At 40.7% G+C, this 14239-nt stretch overlaps 1 protein-coding gene and 1 long non-coding RNA gene across 2 annotated transcripts in view; both read right to left on the reverse strand.

Moving 5' to 3' along the window:
* Window positions 1-1241: 1241 nt before the first annotated feature.
* Window positions 1242-2975, reverse strand: LOC147102790 (uncharacterized). The gene is made up of 3 exons (XR_015073110.1): window positions 2868-2975; window positions 2059-2158; window positions 1242-1572 (listed from the first exon to the last, which is right to left on the reverse strand). It is a non-coding gene; the product is annotated as an uncharacterized LOC147102790 (long non-coding RNA).
* A 14-nt stretch (window positions 2976-2989) lies between these two features.
* Window positions 2990-14239, reverse strand: part of lrrc45 (leucine rich repeat containing 45) — a 72676-nt gene continuing 61426 nt past the window's right edge. Inside the window, exons 17-18 of the mRNA XM_085963599.1 lie at window positions 12573-12720; window positions 2990-12087 (exon numbers count right to left, since the gene is read on the reverse strand). Of these exons, the coding sequence (XP_085819725.1) occupies window positions 11891-12087; window positions 12573-12720 (345 nt within the window). The 3' untranslated portion in view covers window positions 2990-11890. The remainder of the gene's footprint in view (window positions 12088-12572; window positions 12721-14239) is intronic.

A 14239-nucleotide genomic window follows, 5' to 3' on the forward strand; every position in this document is an offset into this window, starting at 1 on the left:
ATTTCCTCCAAGTAAAGATTGGGAAGATCAAAGCCATTGTCTTCGGTCCCCACCACAAACTCCATTTCCGAGCCACCAACTCCATCCCTCTCCCTGGCAACTGTGAGGCTGAACCAGAACCAGACTGTTCGCAACCTTGTTGTTGTATTTGACTCCGAGATGAGCACCCGATCACATATCTGCACCATCACTAAGACCGCCTATTTCCACCCTTGCAACATCGCCCGACTCCACCCTTGCCTCAGTTCATCGACTGCTGAAACCCTCATCTACGCCTTTGTTACCTATACACTTGACTATTCCAATGCACTCCTGGCCAGCCTCCCATTTTCTACCCTCCATAAACTTGAAGTCATCCAAAACTCTGCTGCCCATGTCCTAACTTGCACCAAGTCCTGTTCACCCATCACCCGTGTTTGCTGCCCTACATTGGCTCCTGGTTAAGCAACGCCTCGATTTTCAAATTCTCATCCTCGTTTTCAAATCCCTTCAGGGCCACACTCCTCCCTCTCTCTGTAACCTCCTGCAGCCTTACAGCCCTGAGATAGCTGCGTTCCTCCAATTCTGGCCTTTTTTTTTTTGCGCATCCCCGATTTTAATTGCTCCACCATTGGTGGCCGTGCCTTCAGCTGCCGAGGCCCTCAGCTCTGGAATTCCCTTCCTAAACCTAGTCACCTCTCTTTCCTCGTTTAAGACAATCCTTAAAACCTACCTCATTGATCAAGCTTTTGGTCACCTGTCCTAATTTCTCCTTATGTGGCTCACTGTCAAATTTTGTTTTATACTGCTCCGGTGAAGCGCCTTGAGACGTTTTACTATGTTAAAGGCGCTATATAAATACAAGTTGTTGAGTACATTTAACAATAAAGTGTAACGGTTTACAGGTTAGCAACACAACATATAGCCCGTTACTTCTCTCTCTCTCTAAACCTTCCGGGTCATGTCTTGCATGCTCAAATCCCCCTCTTACCCAGGGGCAGGAAGCTTCACAATTCAATCTTCTCACTGTGTAGGCCCTGAAGCATGTTACATTGTGAAAATGCTGCAAGTATGATTTCAGTTTATGCTTACATGCTTTGTAGGAGGAAAGAGTGCAACACTGTTTGGTAGAGCTCATCTTGACCTGTTCAGTGACTCTAATTTTAGTCCAACACAGACTATGAATTCAACTCTAAAGCTGCATGAACCTCAGCTGTATTTTTAATAAAAAACACCATTAAATAATGAAAAAGAAAATTAACTGCCATTTAAAACATTTTAATAAACATAGTTTGCAATGATTCAAACTGCTGTCAAACATTACTGGAGTCTCACTCTCCAGCAACCATTGCATTCTTCGCGTCCTCCTTTGCAGTTCCTTCCAACATTCACCGTCATTGTGTGTATGGCCCTAATATGATTTATATCAACAGCATATTTGAGCATAATAAAAATCTGCAGCTGTCCAATATTATAAACAATGTAGTTCCACTCAATATGCATCATGTATGGAATGATTTGGCACTGGTCTCACCATAAAGCTCGAGCCAACAGATTCAAGTTGCTTAAGAGTTTGTTCCATTTCATTGCGTTCTGAATTTGGTAAAAAAAACTTTACAAACTGAAATGGGTAATTACAATATAAATTCAGTGGTCCATTTTTAAAAAATAACATTTTGGCATAAAGGTGTACAAGCCACACATATGCAAACTTGCATTTAATATGAAAAATTAATTTAAATTATACCACGAATAGTTTCAGGATTTGCATGAGGAGTTTTGTATTAGAGTAAAAATTTAAAACTTCAGTTGGAATGCTCAGGTTGTGAATTAAGAAAAGTTTTGTACTCCATCTATATGGGATGCACCAAATAGTACTGGTTTACCAGGAAATAAATATATTGTATTCAGTAGGTTGTGGAATCAACTGAGGCGGTAGATTTGTCTTTAGGTTGTTCTTATGCAGTTCAAAGCAGCAGTGGTGAAGCAGGCCTTTGTGTCTGCAGTTAGTGTGCTGCAGAGGGACATCACTAGACAAAATGGTGTGATTTAATAAAGAATGTGCATATTCTGGCTCACCTGTAGTCAGTTCTGCATAGACTTGTTCCCGCTTCCCACTCGTTAATAAAAGCTTCTTCTCATAGCTATCTGCTTGTACTACCGTGTGAATCTTATTGTTCTACAGGGAGATACAACAAATACCAGATTCAGGTTCTGTACTGGATACTAGTTTACACAATGGATGATATAATTAAAAGGTAGCAAAATACTGCAGATGCTGGAAATCTGAAGTAACAGAAAATGCTGGAATCGCTCAGCAGGCTAGGCAGCATCCTTGGAGAGAGAAACAGAGTTAACGTTTCAGGTCTGTGACCCTCGTCAGAACTGGATAAAGTTAGAGATGTAACAGGTTTTATGCAGGTGCAGAGGCAGGGAAAGGGGAAGAAAGAATAAAAGGAGCGGTCTGTGATAGGGTGGAAGGCAGGAGAGATTAAATGTTGCAAATGGGGATGGCAGAATCATCAACAGCTTGCCATGTGAAAAAATGGAGAGGTTATCGTCTGAAATTGTTGAACTCCGACTATAACCTCTGCCCCTATTTTTTCACATGGCAGCTGTTGATGACTCTGCCATCCCCATTTGCAACATTTAATCTCTCCTGCCTTCCACCCTATCACAGACCGTCCCTTTTATTCTTTCTTCCCCACCCCCTTTCCCTGCCTCTGCACCTGCATAAAACCTGTTACATCTCTAACTTTTTCCAGTTCTGACAAAGGGTTACAGACCTGAAACGTTAACTCGGTTTCTCTCTCCACGGATGCTGCCTGGTCTGCCGAGTGTTTCCAGCTTTTTCTGTTATTTTTAATTAAAAGGTAGAATGCTTTAACCTCAATATTTTTGGCATGAGAGTTTCTACTGTTGTCAATAGGAAGAGATGAGTTTTGCCCCATTTCCATCAAAAGGGGATAATGAATGTTCCATGAAAAAAATGAAAGCCCAGACACACTGCTCTAAATAAAACAAAAATAAATTTTTATTTTTCCACAAAAGAAATGACAAAATTGTTTAAAACACTGTAGATACATTGCATAAAATACTTAAATATTAAAACCATACAAAAAAACCAATTTAATTTCAGTTATATATAAATAGAAATTCATTACTGGCATAAAAAAGCATTAGATTGATGAGTGACTGGAACAATTGACTACTGAGGTCAAAATGAAGGTTATAGACTGAATACACATTAGCAAATAGGATTGAACAAAAACAATCCCATGGAGGGGCATCAATAGTCACCGACCAGCAACTAGAGCACATGGTGTGGATAGAAAGCTTATTTTGTTGCTGTAAACTTTGCCTTATTAACTTCCATTCTATTAAGATCAGGCTAACTGCATTATTCAAAATTAGACAAATTGATTGAAAAGAGGAAATTATTATGATCAACTTTTTCTTCAGCCCAGTGTACAATAGTTTTGCCTTCAATAAAACTGAATCCCTGTTCAGGTCAAATTTTGGTTTAGAAAACAGCTGATCTGAGTTCCAGTATATTCTGAATTAAGTACAACATCTGCATGGGTATTATAATAGTGAGCACTAAGTTCATCGGAATCACTGGGTACCAGATGTCCAATGCTTTAGACGACCTGTCAAATAAATCACCGCATTTACTTCTGGCAAAAACCTTACACTTGTGTTCATCCACCTTTTGGTTAAAAATCATTCATCTATAAACCCAGTTTTTGAAGTGTTAATATCCTTTCAAACAGAATTGATTATATTTCACATATAGCCTCTGAACTTGGAGATATTTTTCATCATCTTCAGATCATAAAAGACAACCAATGTTTTAAAAATAAAATTAAAAACAGGCTATAAATAAAGTCATGGGCAGGCTGGCTAAGCAAGATAGGAGAAATATCTCCACTGATGAAGCTGATTACAACTTCTTTGTCATATCTCACTGCTAGCCATGACATATCCTCCAGAGCTGCTCATGACTGCAGAAGAATGCAAGACACAGCTCACGATTAGAGAAGGGGAAACAAAAAATGTCCCTTATTGATGTCACCAACTGTAAGAAAGGTTAGAAATTATTGGAAATGTTTCTAGAGAAACACTCTGGAGCTATGAATTCCGAGTAAAGACATTTTCCCTCTCTCTCTGTCTCATCAATTTCCCAGCAACTGCAGTGGTAGGAGGGGGGTGCTGTCCTTCTGGGCTTATGGAACATGCACTGATCAAAGATATTTCTCCAAGATACTCAGGTATATCTGCACATCACATTCTCACCATTGCCCTCAATACCTCTCTACATGTTTCACGACAGCAAAGAGACTTTCTGGTACACGTACACACACAGCAAAGAACAAACACAACCAAAAATGAAATCTCTAACTTACCAGAATAAAAGTTGCAATTACATGGATTTAAGAATATACAAAAGGAGTGCTGTAAATGCACTTTCGCAATCCACATGCCCTAAATTGCTAGATTATACCAGTGCCTTGTTATTCCACCCTATGGGCTGGATTTTCATTAAGCTGTCGGGAAGGAGGCAGGACTACAACTTTTGGGTTTTAGTCCCGCCTCCATCGATGTCCGGCCAATCGACGCGATTTTCCCTTGTTGAGCCCGCCCAGCGGGCTCAGCAGGCCAATTAAGGGCCACCCGGCAACAGGTGACGTCACAGACTGAAATTTCATCTGTCAAGAGGTGTTGACAGATGAAATATCAGTGTTTCACAGCTGTTTGAAGCTGTCAAACACTGACAGTCTGACTTCTAACCGGAGTCCTTCTACACAGACTCAGTTAGAACCGTCACCGGCACTGAAAGCTGAAGGCTGTCACTTTTGACAGATCGCAGCCGTTCAGCTTTCAGTTCCGGCTGAGTGATGGGCTCCCGACGCCTAGAGGAAGAAAGGCTGTTAAAGTAAGTACAGGTAAGTAAAACATCTTTACACACACCAAACACACTTACCTTTGCACTCATGCACCCATCACTCACCTGAACGCCGACATTGTGACCCCTCCAAGTCCTTCAACCCGACAGCCCGCCTGCTCTTACCTGGCGTGGTTTGGAACCGTTGGGAATCCCATACGACACCCCTCAAAATAGGGATTAGGCTAAAAACTGCCTGTTAACTACCTGTTAACAGGCAGTTAATTGGCGCTAATCCCTTCCTGCCTCGGGTCAGCGGGTCCCAGTGCGGGGCGGGTACCCGCCTCCCTTGAAACTTATGTGGAGGCGGGTTTTGGGCGGGATGATGTCGGGACCCCCGAATTCGGGATTTTTGCCCCCCGCACGGCACACTGAAAATCTGGCCCTATGTATCCTTTATTCTACATTCATTTGCAGTAGTTTAAGCTATAGCTTTGATTGGTGGAGAAAATACTATCAGACTCAACTGAAGGAAGAGAAGTTTGACAGCATTCAGGATAACTTCAGAAGATATTCCAAAACACTCAGCCAACCCCTCGAGGTAACGCTCTGCACTGCCAGCGCACAACCTATCAGCACTGGGGTTGAAATTGAAACCAAAGCAACACCTCTGTTGAAGGTCACGTGGATGGGGAAAAAGGTGGGCCACAAATGATCTCTGGGCCATCATGCAAGTATCAGTGATGGAGTGACATTCTGCTGAATCATTATGCAGTAAGGATAATAATAACAAAATTCAAACAGGAAATCTTCAGAACATTATCTGAGAAGTGCCACATGATCTGGTGTGAGACCTGCTCATTTTATTTTTGTTTGCGCTTAGATGATCTCAGCCAGGATGGTGGTAAGGGTGCAACAAAAGCCTTAGCACCTGGGGTAGTTGAAGAAACAAATCAGCCAGAGTTACCACTCCTGACCACTATCCAGAGACTCTGGCTGGAAGTTCTCACATGTGGACTCAATTGGACGCGGCTACAATGCCCTGTGTTGGGAATAACGTACCGCCATTCACTGTCGAGGCTCACACGTGAATAATGGCCACTTGGGTGAGATATTGGAGGGAAACTGTCAGGCACTGGAATAACCAAGAAAAAGTTGCCAAAAATAGCAGTCTATCAAACCTGACTCTACACATCTTATTACATGATTTCAAAAGATGAATGGTTCTTTATATTTCAGGCCAGCCTCACATAATGCAACCTACTTTACATTAATTTAACTAGGTTACAGCATTTCAGCAAATCTGGAGTTAACGTTCCAGCAGTATGCACGTCCCCTGCTCTATGAATCCATGTGATCTGTACAGACTTACAGTATTCACACCTCGTTCCTTCAGAACAGCTCCTCTCTCACCTCAAAAATACGCAAATAATTCTTAGCCTCTTATTTTCATATCATCTCCTTTTCTTACTACATGGTCCCTCCACTAAATGTCTATTTCCTTTAATCATATTTCCAGTTTAGCAATATATTATTGGTTTATATTTTTTTTTTTAAAAACACATTGCTTGCATTTATATGCAGCTAGGAAATTAAAATGAAGCGGGAAAGGGTTACTAAAGTTATTGACTTTTGAAAGTCACTGCTGGTATACCAGCAATTTATCGCTATTTATTACTACAGCTGCATCATCAGTACTAACTGCAAATTATAAATGATGAGCTTCTCAGAAAAAAAACCGTAAAATTTAAAATCCAGTGAAGGGAAGCTAGTGATTTACTGGAAAATAGTGAGTGATATCACACTGTATAACAAGCACCAACCATAAGACAGAATGAAAGATATGATGCAATCTGCCACTCTGTTGTTTATACTTTTCAGACCACATTAATGGAACAGACAAGTGGTTCAGCAGAAATAAACCAAATGCAACAATGTACATGGTTAAGCTGTAAAAGTCAATAAAACCAAAATGCAGACATAAAGTAAAAGACAGAGTAAAACGGATTAGTATATGGCCAAGGAATAGAACGATCAAGACCTGTTATTTTTTGCTCTAACATTATGCTAAAGGCTGCAAAATCATGAAAAAGAGCCAAGAACAAATGCAAATTCTCTTTCCTTTCATTCTCCCCTGTTAAACATAAGGAAGCATAAGGGTATTTTTAGAGAGGAAGAAGGGAAGCTGGACCTTCTCAGCTTCCTTTGCCTCATCCTATTTCCATATTGCAGGTCAAACTCATCACACATTTCTGGATTTATGTTAAAATGTAACACGGAAAATGAAAGATAACAATCATGCACTAGAATTCACTGACTGCCCACAGGCAAAGATGTTTAAAACAGTTCTCAACCATCACACACACACATTATAAACTGATGATTGCTGAATAATATTAGAATTGCTGAAACCAAAACAAAACTCGTAACACTTAATATTTATGCTACCATAGGTGAAATCTTCTCAACTTGGGAAGAGTCTACCATTAGTTTTTAAACTCATAATTGTTGTATAAGATGACAGTTCAAAATTAAACTCAAAACATGTCTTCTGATTAAAAAAAAACTTAAAAGGAATGTAGTTTAAGGGACAGATTCCTGCTTTACGGTTTTTATTTATTTCTCCCTCTTCTCTGAAGGCAGTTGGCGTATGCTGGGGCATGGCTGCATACACACCAGCAGCCCTTCTGATGCCAGTGGCCATTTCTTGCATTTAAGCCCGGACAGCAACTGTTAGCAAGGTATTCAATGGTTTGCCATCGAGCACCTGTGTATACACACATACTTCCCAGCACAGGTCACTGCTAAGTGGTCAGTACCAAAAAAAAATCTGGACCTATTTTTGCTCTTTTCTAGCCCAGAGAGGTTAATTAAAGCACCTCTCCTATCACTCTGTCTGAATCAGCAAATCCATGATCAAACCTGGTTTTCTGGTCTGAATGGCTCAGTAGCACACTTTTTTGTGCATTCATGCACTGAATTATTAGAATGGCTATAAGGCATTAATATTTCCCTTCCTTTTCCTTCCTAATTAAAATCAATGGGCGAGTTGCTCCTGCGATTCTGTGGTTGGCTGCACAAGCAGTCCAGGCTTACCTGCTGGAAAGTGGATGGCCTCTGCTCAGCATCTTTTCAAGTCAGAACGACAGAGATTGATAACTCAAGAGCATGGCGAGTCAAAAGCATGATCTGTGGTGCAAACTCCAACTAGGTGCATCACAGTGAAAATTTTCATGAAGTTCTGCCATCGTTACAAATTCTGAGGCCGAGATGCTAGCCTTCAAGTAACTGTTATTTTGTTGCACACGGAGATCTTCAGTCATTAAATTAACATGCTTGGTCCTTATTCATTGGAAACATAGTAAAAAATACTCAAAACTCCCGATAAATATACAGAAAGTATCACAGCTGGTACAGCATGTTGATTATTGTGCATTTACAATTACTCATGTAGCAAGTCCTTTATCGCGGGCAATAAGGGGCGTAAAGTTCCTAAGGAAGGGCAATCTGTGCCACTCTTGCAGTAGGCCTGCTGCCTATTGTGTTTTGGAAACAGTGATATGTTGAAGCATTAGCAAATTCTATTAAAAAAATCCAGAGGTGAGGGGGATTACTCACTAATGCATCAACATACCATGTTCTTGTTGCAACACATGCTTTGACAGATTCTAATAGACTATATAAATCTGACTGATATTTAATTTTTGTCAGAATGTTTTCCACTGCACTCGAGATGCTAAATTGTCTCTAGGCTGAAGGGAGGGGTGTGTGTGAAAAATAAAAATCAGCTAGAATTTCTGCTCTTGTTTGAGCTGGAAAGTGCATGAGTGTGGACGTCAGGCAGAAACAGGATTAGACAGTGTGGTAACCCATTCTATAGTTAAATAACCCACTGACACTCAATATCCAAGTTTATACATAAAGAAAGGCCACTTGTGTGAGGCACTGGAAGGCTGCAGCTATCTGTGGAACTGTAAGAGTCGGTGCTTTCAGTAGAAGAGGAAGAGGGGTGGGGGGGGGGCGGGGGGAGGAGTGAGGCAGAAAAAGTATAGTCAGCTACATTTGCTGCCCACTGAGTTTGCGAATTCTCAGTTTTAAAGTTGCTCTTGCAGAAATAAAACTGTTTATTAATTTATTGATGGGGAATAATTCAATCTGTGATAGTATGGATATTTCAAATGGGATTTTTTTTTTTTTTTAATAAAACTGGCACACACACACACACCAATATTCTCCAACAGAAAAACAGTAGCTAAGAAAACAAGAGTCGGCAAATCTTTCTGTAGTAATGGTTTTGCCAATCAAGCTGTTATTTCTGCCCAGCCAGCTTTCAAAAATTGGTTTGAAAATTAGAAATGGCACATTAAATCCCAGCAGTACTTGAGATGGAGGTGGACTATAATTTGACAGATTACATAGATATTCTACTATTCTGACTATGAAAATGCCCAATACAGGTGTTTGTGGCTAATCTGCAAATATCAAAATATTGCCCAGAAAATGGAGAGAAAACAATCCTGAAATGTTGTTGCCTCCCAAATCTGTCAATCTTTCCTGTAACTCCCTGCTTGAATTTCTCCAATCAGGTTTAAGCCCCTGCCACAACACTGAAACAGGCCTAACCAAAGTCACAAATGGTATCCTGTGTGATTGCGTTAACAGTGCATTATCCATCCTCATTCTCCTTGACCTCTATGCAGCTTTTGACATGGTCAACCAGACCATTGTCTTCCATTACCTCACCTCTGTTGTCCAGCTCAGTGGTACTGCCCTCATTTGGTTCCACTCTTACTTATCCAATCGTAGCCAGAACATCTCCAGAAATAACTTCTCTTCCCAACCCCTTGCTGTTACCCAAGGATCTATCCTCAGCCCTCTTCTCTTCCTCATGTACATGCTGCCCTACTTGACATCATCTGCATACATGGGGGTCAGCTTTCACATGTATGCTGATAAAACCCAGCTCCACCTCTCCACCACCTCTCTCAACCCCTCCACTGTCCTTGTGTTGCCAGATTGCTCGTCCGACATCCAGTTTTGGATGAGTCACAATTTCCTCCAGTAAACATTGGGAAGTCCGAAGCAAAGTCTGAACTCTTGACAAAAATTCCATCCCCCTCTATGGCCACCGTGTCAGGCTGAACCAGACTGTTTGCAACCTTGACTTTCTATTCGATCCCTAACTAAATTCCGATCCTATATCCTTTCCATCATAAAGGCTTGACCTCAGATTAATATAAAAACCATAAATTTACACAAAATTATACAAAAATTAGATAACATTTAAAAAAAAAAATTTCACCTCAGTAATGTCTGCCTCTGCCCCTACTTCAGCCCAACTGCTGCTGAAAGCTTCATCCATGCCCATGTCACTGCCAGACTCAACTATTCCAATGCGCTCCTGACACTTCCCATCCTCCATAGTCCAGAAACTTCAGTTCATCCAAATGTATTGTATCGTGCACCAAGTCCTGCTCACCAATCACCCGTCCTTACTGACCAACACAATAATAAAATGAACGAACTAAATGAAATGGTTAGAAGTTGTCTGTAACAGTTAACTTCAAGATAAGATACACTAAAATGACATTGGGGTAGTAAGCACTGTGGAAGCACAAATCAGTCATGATCTACCCGGAATTTGCTAGAAAATTTCAGCGTAACCACGCCGTTTTATTCCAATGATGATGAAATTTGCATATAACTGATTTATGCTGAAACATCGCTACACACAAATTTCATCAATTGTTTGCGTTGCTGCAGAGATAGGTCTGCTAAAACCCTCTACTGCTTATTTATACAACTCCGCCCCATGCTACATGAAACACCCTTCACATGAGTTTCCTACGTAAATACGATAGCGTGGAGTTACGCCCAGAAATTTAGGCGCAGCATGGCCCAAAGTTGCCTGATATTGGCGCAACTGAGATATCTGGAATTTGACAGTGATTTTCTTCGCAATTTTCTTTGGAATTTTTCTCACGGAGACCTGCACTATACTTAACCGAAGTGCTGTCAGTCTCAGTGCACCTGAAATGTTTCGAGCCCCGCCACACCCCACTCATTCAGAAGGACTAAGCAGGAGGAATGACTTTCCAACTGGGCATACCTGTGTTCTGCATAATAACAGAAGAGGAGCAGCAGATGCAAGAGGCTGCAAGAGTGAGAAGCCATGGCAGAAGACAGCAGCCCACTCACTATTACCCCTATAGGTGGTGCTGCTTTTGCACTTGTTTTACACTAGTTTTTACATTCTGGCGCAAGTAAATGAGCTCTGCAGGAAATTCCGGTGCAAGATCCAGTCAGCAAGGTCTGCGCAGAAACTGGTAGAAATTTCGGTATAATTTCTGTCTATGTGCTATCCAGGAAATTCAGAGACAATACTTCACCACCACATGAAATTCAGTGAAAATGAATAGGTAATTTTACAAAGTCTGAATTTCAAAATATGACTTCTGGACATCAAAATATAAAATATCCTCATTCTCACAAGCTGTAATTGGTTTAACAAAAGGAGGCAAAGTTTAGCATCAGATCTAATTAAATGTGTTTCCCAGCTTAAACACACAAAATCTCCAAAAACATTAACCATATATTGTTCGCACATCATTTTTAGCCAGCCAGCTGTTTAAATCACCTATGAATCTAAGTAATCTCCAACAGTCCACACATACAAAACCATTACAAAAAATCTTATTCACAATTACGTCAATCGAATTAAGAAATATTCTTAGGCAATTTTTCAGGCACGAGACCTTTTCTCAGACGTGGTTTTACAGCATCGGTACCCTCAAAATTTCAGGTTTGCTCCTTAAGATCTCTCATTTACAAGCCCGTCTGTGTATATAAATTGTATATCAAGTATCATTTGTCAGTATCCTTCTAGCCCTGTAGCTTGATTTGACCTAAATCAAGGCTTTATTTTCTTCCTGGAATGCACCATTTTCATCCCACCTTCAATTATGCACTACTTTGTAATCTGTCTTTACGAGTTGCCCACATTTTCAGTTTTTTTGCTGTAAAATTTCATTTCTTTATACAGTGAGTGCCAAGAGAAGAACCCTGTACATAGGAGAGGATTGCATTATGTAGGAAGCTAGCTCGTTGTGCTTCATCTTCTCTCATTCGCACAATCTCGTTGTCTTTCAGTCGGATTTTTTCCAATAAGGAGGTAATTTCGCCCTCTTTATCCAACAAGGCTTCTCGGTGGTTACTCGACTGCACTGTAATAAAACAGCAGAATTTTATTCTTAATAAAATCATGGGCTTGGGAGTTGGGACCCATTGAATAAGACAATATTTGGGGCTAGTTGAAGCTAGTGAGTACAGCTTACTAAAATATCAGCTGCAAATTAGGCTTCACTCTTTCAGTACCGATAAGATGTTAACTTTTTTTCATTTCTATTCTAGGACTTAGTTGTTGATGATAACACATAGTTCAACTGATTGAAGATAATAGAAATGGTGCAGCTGGCTGGCATAGTGTTTAGCCAACGGATGTTGATGATTTAATCGTCACTCTAAAATTAACTCAATACATTCAAATAGTTGAAAGCTGCTTGCTTTATACACCAGTGGTTTCTTTAGGCAAGTAGTCAGTATGGACATAGTGTACTTAAGTGTTTACCATAGACAGCTGATCTCTACGAAAAGGAACTATTTTTGACAGGTTTCACAGTTAATAAGTATATACTTCTTGCTCACATACCTTTCAGCTGTCTCTCTAAGGCTGAAATCTTCTCTTTGAGCCCTTCCTGTGCTATTCGCTCTGCTTGCAGATGGCCCATTTGTTCCTGGAGTTCCACCCGTACATTATTCACCTCTGCGACCTTCTCTTGGTCCTTACCAGACAGCTCCTGAACATGGAGGTTTCACTGTTATAAATTCTAACACTGACTGCATTTCATAGAAATGAATGAGAGTAGATGGAGTTCGTGTGGTGACCATGGAGCACGCACTACATGTTCGCCAGGCACAACAAGGTCTAGAAAACTGATCTAGCATTGAAATGGACAGGAAGGGGGAGTGATGGATTGTGAAGTTTTTTGTTCTTGGATTGATGAGCTGGAGATGGGCTGAATGGTTGCCCTGATCTGTATTTATCTTGTGACATTGTGTGAAAATGCGCAGGCCCCAAGGTATTTTATGAACATTTGAAAAGGAGGTTGTGAAAAGACCATCTTTCCCAATCACTGGGAATGCTAACTTCTCAGGGAGACATAAATTTAAAAACCTGTGGTCTGTTTCAGGCAAATCTCTGAGGAAATTCCTCTTAACACAATCAAGAAAATGCTAGGTCACATCACTAGGTGCATTTAATTGCCCCCCTGCTTAGATATGCCCTCAGGAATGTCACAGTCTGCAGCCATTTCCATCCATCAGGCCAATCCCAAAGGCCACAGACTTCCTACCGTAACTTATCTTTCACATAATTGAATAGTTCTTTCTGCCAAAGAATTTTGCTTTACACTCTTGAAATTTAGAATAGGCTAGTCCACATATTCACCACCCTCTAATTGAACCAAATCTTAATGTATATGCACCATTTTCTAAAATTCCATTCTAGAACGGTTCCCACGGATTGGAAGGTAGCAAATGTAACCCCACTATTTAAGAAAGGAGGGAGAGAGAAAATGGGAAACTACAGACCAGTTACCCTGACATCAGTAGTAGGGAGAATGCTAGAATCTATTATTAAGGACGTGGTAACAGGGCACTTAGAAAAATAATAGGATTGGGTAGAGTCAACACGGATTTATGAAAGGGAAATCGTGTTTGACAAATCTGTTGGGAGTTTTTTGAGGTTGTAACGAGCAGAATAGATAAGGGGGAACCAGGGGATGTGGCGTGTTTGGATTTGCAGAAGGCATTCGATAAGGTGCCACACAAGAGGTTATTAAACAAAATTGGGGCTAATGGGATTGGGGGTCATATATGAGCATGGATTGAGGATTGGTTAACGGACAGAAAACAGAGATGGAATAAACGGGTAATTTTCGGGTTGGCAGGCTATAACTCGTGGGGTACCGCAAGGATCAGTGCTTGGGCCTCAGCTATCCACAATCTATATCAATGATTTGGATGAGGGGACCAAATGTAATATACCCAAGTTTGCTCATAATACAAAGCTGGGTGGGAATGTAAGTTGTGAGGAGGATGCAAGGAGGCTTCAAGGGGATATGGACAGGCTAAGTGAGTGGGCAAGAACATGGCAAATGGAATATATTGTGGAGAAATGTGAAGTTATCCACTTTGGTAGGAAAAATAGAAAAGCAGAGTATTTTTTAAATGGCGAGAAATGTTGGTGTTCAGAGGGACCTGGGTGTCCTTGTACACGAATTACTGAAAGTTAACATACAGGTACAGCAAGCAATT

The sequence above is a fragment of the Somniosus microcephalus genome, chromosome 21 (genome assembly GCF_052327205.1).
Source record: "Somniosus microcephalus isolate GS21.2 chromosome 21, FLI_Smic_1.0, whole genome shotgun sequence".
In the NCBI taxonomy this organism is placed as follows: domain Eukaryota; kingdom Metazoa; phylum Chordata; class Chondrichthyes; order Squaliformes; family Somniosidae; genus Somniosus; species Somniosus microcephalus.